The sequence below is a fragment of the Culex quinquefasciatus genome, chromosome 2, assembly GCF_015732765.1.
Source record: "Culex quinquefasciatus strain JHB chromosome 2, VPISU_Cqui_1.0_pri_paternal, whole genome shotgun sequence".
NCBI lineage: Eukaryota > Metazoa > Arthropoda > Insecta > Diptera > Culicidae > Culex > Culex quinquefasciatus.
In genome coordinates this window covers 58,017,746-58,029,776 of record NC_051862.1, presented here as the reverse complement: position 1 = coordinate 58,029,776, position 12,031 = coordinate 58,017,746, and the positions used below count along the sequence as shown (strand labels likewise).

The 12,031-nt window shown below is 33.5% G+C and overlaps 1 protein-coding gene across 14 annotated transcripts in view; it reads right to left on the bottom strand.

The window, feature by feature from the left end:
- The window catches only part of LOC6052855 (heterogeneous nuclear ribonucleoprotein L), a 357,965-nt gene that overhangs the window by 41,468 nt on the left and 304,466 nt on the right, over positions 1-12,031 (bottom strand). For all 14 annotated transcript variants that reach the window (XM_038253811.1, XM_038253810.1, XM_038253809.1 and 11 more), the window contains one exon: positions 1,362-1,540. In XM_038253811.1, coding sequence (XP_038109739.1) covers positions 1,362-1,540 — 179 coding nt within the window. The remainder of the gene's footprint in view (positions 1-1,361; positions 1,541-12,031) is intronic.

Below are 12,031 nucleotides of genomic sequence, written 5' to 3'. Positions count from 1 at the left end.
GGCAATATTTTTGAATTGGAAACTGCTTCCAAAATGATTGTTAAAAACCTTGAGAAATGTTTGAATTTAAAAATTAAAGAATAAATGCAAAAAGCATAATTCAAATTGCACGGCATTTCACGGTATTTACCAAATTTCACGGCCAGGGGCAAATTTCGCGGATTACGCGGCTTCCGCGAAATCGCGAAAAATCACCAGCCCATGATGTTTATTTTTTTTAAATCCTTTGCAATATGTCATAACAAATTGTCTTAAGTAAAATATTTTTTGTTTGTTCTACTTGTTTGTTTATTGTTTGATCTAAAATGTTATTAAACTGCTGATTTAGGTATTGAAACTTTTGGTCGGTGCTCAAATATTGGTGAAACATGGTATTAAGAGTCTGGCATTTACAAAAGACATTGTTTGCCTTTTCTCTTGTTTCCAAAGATTTTCAGCGACTTTTTAAAATCATAAAAAAAGTTGCACTTGATTTCAGGAGACAATATTTTTCTTCATTTTTTTACCTAAAACTTTTATATTTGCATCAACCAAAAAATCACATGAAAACTTAAAGTAAAGAATAAACGGATCATTTTCAAAAATCAATTTTCTGTGATTTTTTTTAACAATGGACGTAAACTGTTCCGAATTAGTGAGATGGCTGCAAATCTTGAAAAAAATGATTTCGAACACCAGAAATCCTTTTACACAAACTTAACCAAATAGGCGTTCATTTAGCTCGAAGTTTACCTACAAGCTCAGCCTAGAGCTTTTGCATTGTAAGGGTAGCAGAACAAACATCAAGGAAACAAAAAAAAAAAACACAGAATACATCCCGAAAATTCCGGAATTCCTCTCATTTCCAAGGAGACGCGCGATATTTCATTAAAGGCATCAAAAACAAAGACATTTCTTCACAGTTCCGTTCACACAACAAACCTAACGCCATCATCCAGCAGAAGAGACAACAAATAGTCTACATTTCGGCGCATTCCACCTCTACTCGATCCATCCCTTGCCAGTTATGGCATGTAACGCTTCATCACGTTCCCTCGAAGAAAAACGAAAGAGCAAGAATACCAAGCGCCCCCTCCTTTCAATTTTCTTTGCCTCTACGCCCTGCCAATTTATTACATTTTACGTGAACCGAAACGCAACCGAAAGCAAACAAAACACCGACTTGAAATTGCTTTCAAGCGGGGGAAATTCCGTTTGTTGTTGCCGAGAGACGACGATAAACGATTTGATGAAACCTGCCACGGCTGTGCCGCCCAATTTCGCGGCGGCGGCGCCACCATTGTGCGTAAATCTAGCGCGCCTAATTAATACGCAGCGATTAGCGGTCGCCGAAAGTGTAATTTCCGAAAGTAGGTACTGACCTGTTGCTGTGCCGGTTGGATAAAGTTGGCCGGGCCGTTCCGGGTCAGCGGCGGGTCCTTCATCAGGCCGACGTGCGTTCCGGCCGGCGTGGGCTTCCAGTTCTCCGACGGGTGGAACTCGGGCGGGGAAAAGTTCGGGGCGAATCCGTTGCCACCGCCGGCGCCGAGCAGGGCTGGTTCTGGAAAAAAAGAAAGAGGAGATTTAGCATGGATTTACATAAAATAGTCTAGAGTATATCGCTCAGTTTGTCGAATTTGTGGAAATTCCCGAGCATTGTTGTGAAAAATACAGGTACGTTAAACCACCATGCACCTCCACCAATAGGCACTTTCTCAACTTTGAGCTAGCATCGCGTTCCCTTGATGAAAGGCTAGCATCATCTTAGCACAGCAACAGCTGCTTATCACACGGTTCTCCCCTGTGGCGCGGTGTTGATTGTCTTTTAGAGCGCTGCTAAAAGGACAAGAAACGAGGATCTAACGGAGAGTGAGAAAGCAAGACTTCAAGTGCACTTTTCGTCATCGCGCGGAAAACATCTAACAAGGAGTTCCTCTTTCTCCTCCCCCAGTTTGGGACTCCATCACTTTAGGAGCAGGAGAACAACTCATAATGCACAATTACACAGTAAAAATTGAATAAAAATATGAATTTTGACCCGCAATTATGTTCAATTTTTAATACAAATTTCGTAGTTTTTTTTTTTGGGTCTTAATTTAACCATTGTTTTATCATTTTTTTAACACCCATTTCCCACATGGTGAAAGGTGTGCATCAGCTTGTAGAACCAAGTTCAGACGTTCTAATCGGTACTTATCAGCACGAGGCTTGCTATGAACATGCTATGCTACGAAAAGTGCGCGTACTAGTACCATACCGTAAATTGTTCTCCACCGGACGGGACGGGGCGGCGAAACTGTCAAATCGGTTCCCCGTTAGACAACCAGACGACGACGATGTGGAGGACACTCGTCGCTTCTTGATGGCGTGAATGACGTGGGGAAAAGCTTAAAAGGTGAGCATCGAAAGCACTTGTTGTTTGGAGTGCGCGGTGATGTTCAGTTTTGTGGTCCATTTTGAAGAGGGGATCAGTATGAAGTCGTGAAGCGCAGAACAACCAACCGATTGCAACAACTTAAATCGTTATTTCATTACACGGCAAGGAGACCATCTAAAATTTTGCAATTGGAATAAGCTGGATTTAGAGGGTAACGATTCTCGAGATTTTTCATTTCCCGGGAATCGAAAGTTGAATTTGGCCATTTCTCGGGAATTCCCGGGACCCGGGAGTTATTTTTTTGACTATGCCAATAGTGGCAATTATTCAAAAAAAAGTTAAAAATAAGTTTTTTAATGAATTTAATTACAATTGATTCTTACTTATTCTATGAAAAGTTAGTTGAAGTATCCTCATTATTAAGAGGAACTATATCTACCTTATGATTTTTTTTCCTAAATCTGCAAATACAAGATTTTTTCTTGAGCCTTTTGGGACTCTGGGACTCACTTAGAATTTTAGTTTAAAATGTTTACGAATAATATTTATTTCCCAGTATCGGAATTTTTGCAACATGATAATTAACGACTTAAACGACAATTTAAACATGTTTTTTTTTTTCTTTTTAAGGTCAACTGTAAATATTAATTGAAGGAATATTTACAGTTATTAGGAAAACCCGAATGTTCACAATTGGCGGACAACAAAGGTAGCCAGAGTTTTTTTCCCCAAAATATAATTTAATATTGAGGTTGACGTGAGACACAAAATGACTTAAAAAAAATGAGGATTGCTATTCTCGAGACAAGATATGGAAATTGAACTTATTTTGAAAAACTAACTTAATCCACCAATGTGGTTGATGCCTTCCTCACTTTTTACCAACAATGAGTAATATGAGTGGTTTGGACACATATTTCAGCTATTATTTTGAATCCAGAAAAAAACGTACACACATATAACTTAAGTAATCATAACTCGAGACAAGGTTACCAGATCTTCAATGTTTTGGACTCATTGGAAAGGTTTTTCGATTACCTAACCAACGATGGGTCGGATGGTGGATCCGGACATAGTTTACATGCATTTAAGTGGGATCCGGCTTCCAAAAAGAGCATTAATATCACTTAAGAGGACATATCTCGAGACAGGGTTGCCAGATCTTCAATGTTTTGGACTTGTTGGAAAGGTTTTTTGATAACCTAACCAACGATGGGTCGGATGATAGATTCGGACTTCGTTTACATACATTTAAGTGAGATTCGGCTTCAAAAAAGTACATAAATATCCCTTAAGTGGTCGTAACTCGAGACAGGGTTGCCAGATCTTCAATGTTTTAGACTCGTTGGAAAGGTCTTTTGATTACCTAACCAACGATGGGTTGGATGATGGATCCGGACATAGTTTTCATGCATATGAGTGAGATCCGGCTTCAAAAAAGTGCATCAATATCACTTAAGAGGACATATCTCGAGACAGGGTGGCCAGATCTTCAATGTTTTGGACTCGTTGGAAAGGTTTTTCGATTACCTAACCAACGATGGGTCGGATGGTGGATCCGAACATAGTTTACATACATTTAAGTGAGATCCGGCTTCCAAAAAGAGCATTAATATCATTTAAGTGGCCATATCTCAAGACAGGGTTGCCAGATCTTCAGTGTTTTGGATTCGTTGGAAAGGTTTTTCGATTACCTAACCAACAATGGGTCGGATGGTGGATCCGGACATAGTTTACATACATTTAAGTAAGATCCGGCTTCCAAAAAAAGCATCAATATCACTTAAGTGGCCATATCTCGAGACAGGGTTGCCAGATCTTCAGTGTTTTGGATTCGTTGGAAAGATTTTTCGATTACCTAATCAACGATGGGTCGGATGGTGGATCCGGACATAGTTTACATGCACTTAAGTGGGATCCGGCTTCAAAAAAGTGCATCAATATCACTTAAGAGGACATATCTCAAGACAGGGTTGCCAGATCTTCAATGTTTTGGACTCGTTGGAAAGGTCTTTTGATTACCTAACCAACGATGGGTTGGATGATGGATCCGGACATAGTTTTCATGCATATAAGTGAGATCCGGATAAATGTGAAAACACATTTTTATATATAACTTTTGAACTACTTATCGAAACTTCAAACAATTCAATAGCGATGTATGGGACCCTAAACCAAGTCGAATGCAACCGGTTTGATCAAAATCGGTCCAGCCAGTGCTGAGAAAACTTGGCAAGAATTTTCAACACATACATACATACACACACACACACACATACACACACAGACATTTGTTCAGTTTTCGATTCTGAGTCGATAGGTATACATGAATATAGGTCTACGAGCTGTATTTCAAAAGTTCATTTTTCGAGCAGGATTATAGCCTTGCCTCAGTGAGGAAGGCAAAAGCTTTACCCGCGTAGAAAAAAGAAATCATAATTAAAAAACTTCAAATTTCATTTCAGGCGTGTAACTGCTACGTAAACTTTAAGGTAAATTTTGGGTTCCACTTTTTTTGGCATCTCTTAATTATGATCATTGGAATTTAAAATTTACACTTTCTGAATAAGAAGATTAGAGAAGAATTGGTTTATTCGAGCTTGAAAATCGAGCATTGAACATCGAATGTTCAAAACAATTTAGAATTTTCCGAATAATTTTCTGATTAGTTTATACATACAATTTTGCTTCGATATTTATAAATTTAAAATTTCCCGAGAGTCTCGACCAAATTTTTTCATATATTTTTGGTGTTTTTTGGAATTTTTAGTATTTTTTTTTGGTATTTTAGTATTTTAGTATTTTAGTAGTTTAGTATTTTAGTATTTTAGTATTTAAGTATTTTAGTATTCTAGTATTTTAGTATTTTAGTATTTTAGTATTTTAGTATTTTAGTATTTTAGTATTTTAGTATTTTAGTATTTTAGTATTTTAGTATTTTAGTATTTTAGTATTTTAGTATTTTAGTATTTTAGTATTTTAGTATTTTAGTATTTTAGTATTTTAGTATTTTAGTATTTTAGTATTTTAGTATTTTAGTATTTTAGTATTTTAGTATTTTAGTATTTTAGTATTTTAGTATTTTAGTATTTTAGTATTTTAGTATTTTAGTATTTTAGTATTTTAGTATTTTAGTATTTTAGTATTTTAGTATTTTAGTATTTTAGTATTTTAGTATTTTAGTATTTTAGTATTTTAGTATTTTAGTATTTTAGTATTTTAGTATTTTAGTATTTTAGTATTTTAGTATTTTAGTATTTTAGTATTTTAGTATTTTATTTTAGTATTTTAGTATTTTAGTATTTTAGTATTTTAGTATTTTAGTATTTTAGTATTTTAGTATTTTAGTATTTTAGTATTTTAGTATTTTAGTATTTTAGTATTTTAGTATTTTAGTATTTTAGTATTTTAGTATTTTAGTATTTTAGTATTTTAGTATTTTAGTATTTTAGTATTTTAGTATTTTAGTATTTTAGTATTTTAGTATTTTAGTATTTTAGTATTTTAGTATTTTAGTATTTTAGTATTTTAGTATTTTAGTATTTTAGTATTTTAGTATTTTAGTATTTTAGTATTTTAGTATTTTAGTATTTTAGTATTTTAGTATTTTAGTATTTTAGTATTTTAGTATTTCAGTATTTTAGTATTTTAGTATTTTAGTATTTTAGTATTTTAGTATTTTAGTATTTTAGTATTTTAGCATTTTAGTATTTTAGTATTTTAGTATTTTAGTATTTTAGTATTTTAGTATTTTAGTATTTTAGTATTTTAGTATTTTAGTATTTTAGTATTTTAGTATTTTAGTATTTTAGTATTTTAGTATTTTAGTATTTTAATATTTTAGTATTTTAGTATTTCAGTATTTTAGTATTTTAGTGTTTTTTTTAAATTTTCATGAATTTTATGTACTTTTTTGTTTGATTTTTAATTTATTCCTCTGTTTTTTGATAATTTTGATTTTTTGATTTTTTAAAAACTTACCAAAAATTACCAAGATTGGTAAAAATAATGTTAAAAGTGTCGAAAAACTAGCAGAAGTAATCGAGAAACCAAGCAAAACAAACAGACAAATAAGAAGAATCATTCAAAATTTTGCTTAAAAATAAATAAAATCTACTGATTTGCCGCTTTAGAAATTGGTTTGTACTGTAAAATTAATTTTATTAAAAAATTTAATACATACACAGAGAAAAAAATTAATGGTAATATTCATCAGGAAGTGGTTACAGATTTTGTGTCGAAAAGAATGTGGAATGTTACATCAGAAAATGATGAATTTCTATCAGTTCCTGGTGAATATTCATCAGGTTCACTTTTTTCCACATTATTTAGGCAATACGACCTTAAAAGAGGTAATATTCAACCTACCAAATTATCAACATAACAAATTTTAACTTTTTTTTTGCTGTGTAGCTAAGGATGCGAGTTTGCCGCAGACAAACACAAAAAAGTGCGAGTTTGTTTATTTTTTGCCATAATCTAATAGCTCCTTTATATTGGTGATTTCTCAGGGCATTTGATACAATTTTCAATGTTTAAAAATAATTCTTTTTTAAATCGTATCGAATCTCTTTTAAAAAAATATATTATTTTTAGAATTTTCAATTACCAACTGCAGGATTTTAACATTATGTTTTGCAAAAAGCTAGAGAATCACTCCACATTAGATTTAACAGCAAATTCCAATAATCCAGTTTCACATGTTGTCTCACTGAACAATTACTTCATTTACAATCAGGATTTATGCTGTTCCTGGTGCTCTAATTGAATGTTGTCGCTTTCCACCCGTAACACATGCAAACATTTTTCTCCACCCTCCAAACTCATCCCATGTAGTTCTGGTTCTGGTTCTGTTTCTCTATTCCGACTGTGATGGTTTTGGATTACTTAAATGACTTCTGGCAGCTGGCATGTTTTCTTTTCCCTGGCTCCTAATCAATTTCTGCAACATGCTCCCCCCCCCTCGCAACCTATCCCTTCCAACCAGTTTGTTGCTGCAGAAACTTAAACGGAGAAGTCCACGTTGTCGAGGACGACCTGGAGCGCACAAGTGTAAATAGAAATTGTGGTACAAATAATTCAGCACATCTTGTCCTTGTCACATCGGTTATACTCCCTATCTCTTGCCTGGAGGGGTGAGGGGTGGGGTCTCCCTGCCCTGGCTGGCTGGGTAAACTCCCAGGAACACCCGGGATATATGAACATGTTCTAAACTGGTGCTACTACAGCGACTGCCGGGCTATATCTGGTCCAAAGGATCTCGCAAAAGGTAGACGGAGTAAGTCCTCCGGAATGATATTGAATATTTTATTGGTTTATTTTGTCCCGAGAATCCTTTGGAGAGAAGACTGGCTGGCTGGCAGGTTGGCCGGAGGAACCTCCTATATCAACAGATTCCTGGCGTGCCAACTGCCGCTGGAACCGTTGAGAGGGGGGAAAAGAAGGAGGACAAATGCCATCGCCGGTCGTCGTAATCAGGCCAGCAGGATCGGTTTGACAGTGAGCTGTCCGCCATTGCAACGCCAACGACCGAAACATCATCACATGCAAAACTCTCATGACGGGGTTGCAGCGGCTGAGGGTCTGAGCTAATTGAAAATGGTGATTGTAGGACATCGAGAGAGTCGGTGACATTCCGTGATTACTGTAAGAGGATTTCGAGGAGCTCGTGTCCCGGGGGAGAAATCATCTGTCAACGTCGTTATCGTTGCACTGATAGGAGCATTTGTGACATCCCTTAAGGTGTTGGCGAGTTATGAATAACTGAAGTATGTTCTGTAGTAAGTATGTTCTCAACAAACCAAAGACTCAACTATCCAGATTTGTTTTGGTTGGCTTCCAATTTGTATCAGCACAATGGCAAGATATTACATTACATTCCAGTCTCTCAAAGCTTCTCGTAACGAGCAATTAGAGCAACAAGAATTCACAACGTTGAATCGTTTTATAAATCAAGCCTTCTGTTTTTTATACATTTCTTACTACCTTCTTCTTTAGGGCAATTTGAAGAGAAAGTCTCAAAGAGAAAAAAAAAGTAGACATTTGTACACGTTTCAAACAATCCTTGTAATTTCAGAGACGCAAGAAAAAAGTTTTCAAAAATGTCCTATCAACCAAATGAATTCAAATGATGCTTTTGAATTCACATTCACAAAATTGTCCCTCTTGAAAAGTGCCCTCCCCAAAACCTGCCAAGCTGCCGTCTGTAGCGCTGTATACGTTCAGTTCCGTTTCCGGTGCACACAACAGGCAGGACAGGAAAAATGGCGCGAATAACAAGCAACTCAGCCCGGGACGGGCCCAGATTTTCCGTCCTGATGGCGGGAAATTCGTTCCCGTGCATAATGCGCTTATGATGCAGTTTAAACGCCGCTCGAGCTCTTGAAAGAGTGTGTGGCACGACGACGATGAAGAACACGGTAAACGGTTACCTCCTTGCACTAAAACCTCTTGTGGGTGGAAAACACTTGAGAATTGTGCGGGTTTGCGGAACAGTTTAAAAGACTTTTTCTTAAAATATTGTGTTGTGTTCATATTTTAATTTTTTTTAAAAGCAGGTTGAAAGTTGTTACATTCAAAGTCACTAAATTGAACGGTGAAAACAATTTCTTCGTTTACCAAAAAAACATGCAGACTCAAAGGGTTGAGAGCATCTTCCAGTACAACGTGGTGTACTGCCACGACCCTAGAAGATGGCGATAAGCGAAGTAGTATTCCCTTAACCATGCACAACGCGAAGAAGCATCAGCCCCATATTTTCTCCCGGACCAAACTGATGGCCAAGGATCCATCTTTCTTTATATTGTACACACTGTACGAGGAACCGCAATTTTCCGGACGACGTAGTCTCCTTGATGGTTCCCCGCTTTCCTTTCTCTATAGTTAATAATACTGTTTGGTTAGGAAAATGACGTCATTAGCCATCGTCGAGGGGGAAACCTGAAAAGCAGGGTGGCAGAAAAAAAAACTATTCAACTAGCCAGCCGGTTGAGCGGAAAATCTGTGCTTCACGTGCACACGGAAGTTGGTAAACCCTTGGTTGAGCAGTTATAACTTTAAAATTTGTAGACAAAATTTGACGTCACAATAAAACAAAAACTTGGAAGATTAAAATTGGATAAAATAACACCTCTCTTTGATGCATTTTTAACTTATTTGTAATTTTGTAATTTTGTAATTTTGTAATTTTGTAATTTTGTAATTTTGTAATTTTGTAATTTTGTAATTTTGTAATTTTGTAATTTTGTAATTTTGTAATTTTGTAATTTTGTAATTTTGTAATTTTGTAATTTTGTAATTTTGTAATTTTGTAATTTTGTAATTTTGTAATTTTGTAATTTTGTAATTTTGTAATTTTGTAATTTTGTAATTTTGTAATTTTGTAATTTTGTAATTTTGTAATTTTGTAATTTTGTAATTTTGTAATTTTGTAATTTTGTAATTTTGTAATTTTGTAATTTTGTAATTTTGTAATTTTGTAATTTTGTAATTTTGTAATTTTGTAATTTTGTAATTTTGTAATTTTGTAATTTTGTAATTTTGTAATTTTGTAATTTTGTAATTTTGTAATTTTGTAATTTTGTAATTTTGTAATTTTGTAATTTTGTAATTTTGTAATTTTGTAATTTTGTAATTTTGTAATTTTGTAATTTTGTAATTTTGTAATTTTGTAATTTTGTAATTTTGTAATTTTATAATTTTGTAATTTTGTAATTTTTATTTCTTATTTTTGCAGACTCTTGCTAGTGCCATAGTTAAAGAAATAATTGTTCAAAAATTAATTATGATGCAACAGACAGCTGAAAGGAAATCCAAAACTCTGTTAGTATGCAATTCAAATTAAGGGGTTTCATACATGTAGAAAATTACAAAATTTCATATTACGGAAAATGTTTTAAATCCACTTAAAAGGAGATTTTCAATCACTCCTGAAAGTTTCATGAAGATATTGTTTAACTGATGATTAGGGTTAGTGAATTTTCACGATTTCGCGGACAGCGTGAAATCCGCGAAATTTGTCTTTTTCCGTGAAATCCCGTGAAATTTTATGTCTGTGTGAAACTGTCACGATTTTTCTCAAAATATTTTATCAGACTCAAATAGGAATAACAATAATTTAAAGAATTACTTTAGAATTCAGCGAGGTAATACCCTTGTTCAATTACTAATATTTATATATACTGATATTTATAGGGTAAGTGAATTTTGATGATTTCGCGGACGGTGTGAATTTCTTGAAATTTATAAATTTTATCAAATATTAACATCAATATTTTAACTATAAAGACTATTTAAGTAAATTTTATAAGTTTTCAATTGAAAAGCTTAATATGAACAATTTAAGGAATTGTTTAGATATTTCAGTTTTTTAGGAACTAACAAAATTTTGAAATATTTTTTTCACTTTAGTAAAAATTTTACTTATATTTTATTTGAAATGTAAAATTTCAAAAAAATATTATAGAAATAAGCTTTATTTTATTAGAAATTAAATGAAGAGCATTCTTAATCTTTGAAATCACTTTTTTAAAACATTTTAGATTTTTTCGAAGTCCTGTTTAATTTTAAAAGAATTTTGATTATTTGGGTGATGATGATTCCCGTGAAAGTTAGAAAAATGCCACCTTTTCTGTTCTCATTTTGAATAAAAATTTCGATTTTGTTACAAGTTATATTATTTTTGCCTATTGATTTTAAATTTAGGCTTTGAAAAAAGAAATCCTTTAAAAATATTTTGAATGGTGCAGAAAATTCAAACTATTTTACTCATTTTAGCTGGACAAGATGCTTTGATATGAAATTCAATAAAATGTAAACTGATAAAACAATAGCCAATTGGGTACTAAAGCCCTATGTAAATTTTTATGTACAACGGTAAAAAACACGATTAAAAACCATTTCTGATCACATTTTTTCACTTTAATGCAAAAAAAATATTGACATGACAACATTTTTTCGATGGATCAACTATGGTCCCCTTGGAACAAGCTGTCAAGTAGGAGCTTTTCTGTCAAGAAGGACCGCGAGGTTAATTTTTCAAAATTGATTTAAAAATCCATTTTAAACTCTTTGTGGTAGTACACAGGGTCATTGTACTCAGAAAAATAAGCTTTATCGCTGTAAACAATAATATCAGCAATCTAAGCTTCATTTTAGGACCCAATTAGCGAAAATATTTTTGCATTGTTAGTCGAATTTAAAAAAAAGTACTTCAATAAATGATAATACGCATGCCGTACATTTTGTTTTAAAATATAAATAGAGCTCATCCATAAATCAGGTAGAAACCTTTTTGAAAATTATGAGATTTTTTTTGTGTCACGTTAGAATTTAGTGAAGATTTTTCTAGTTTATTGAAGAATAATATATAATGAAGCATAAAAAGTAGTTTCTGTGATTTAAACAAAAGATTTTTAGAGTTATTTTAACATTTTTCACGTTCCGCGAAATTTGCGTGATATTTTGTGTTTTGAAATTGAGGTCCCAGTGAAATTTGCTATTTTCGAGCGTGAAAAATCACTAAGCCTACTGATGATTTAACTGAGTTAGATACGATTTAAGCTCAGAATTTTGCAATGCGCAAAGCAAACTGTCTAACTTTCTGAGCGTTTTTCTCTGAACACCAAGTTGATTTACGGGTACCACGATATCTCGAGATGGGACGGACCAAATTGG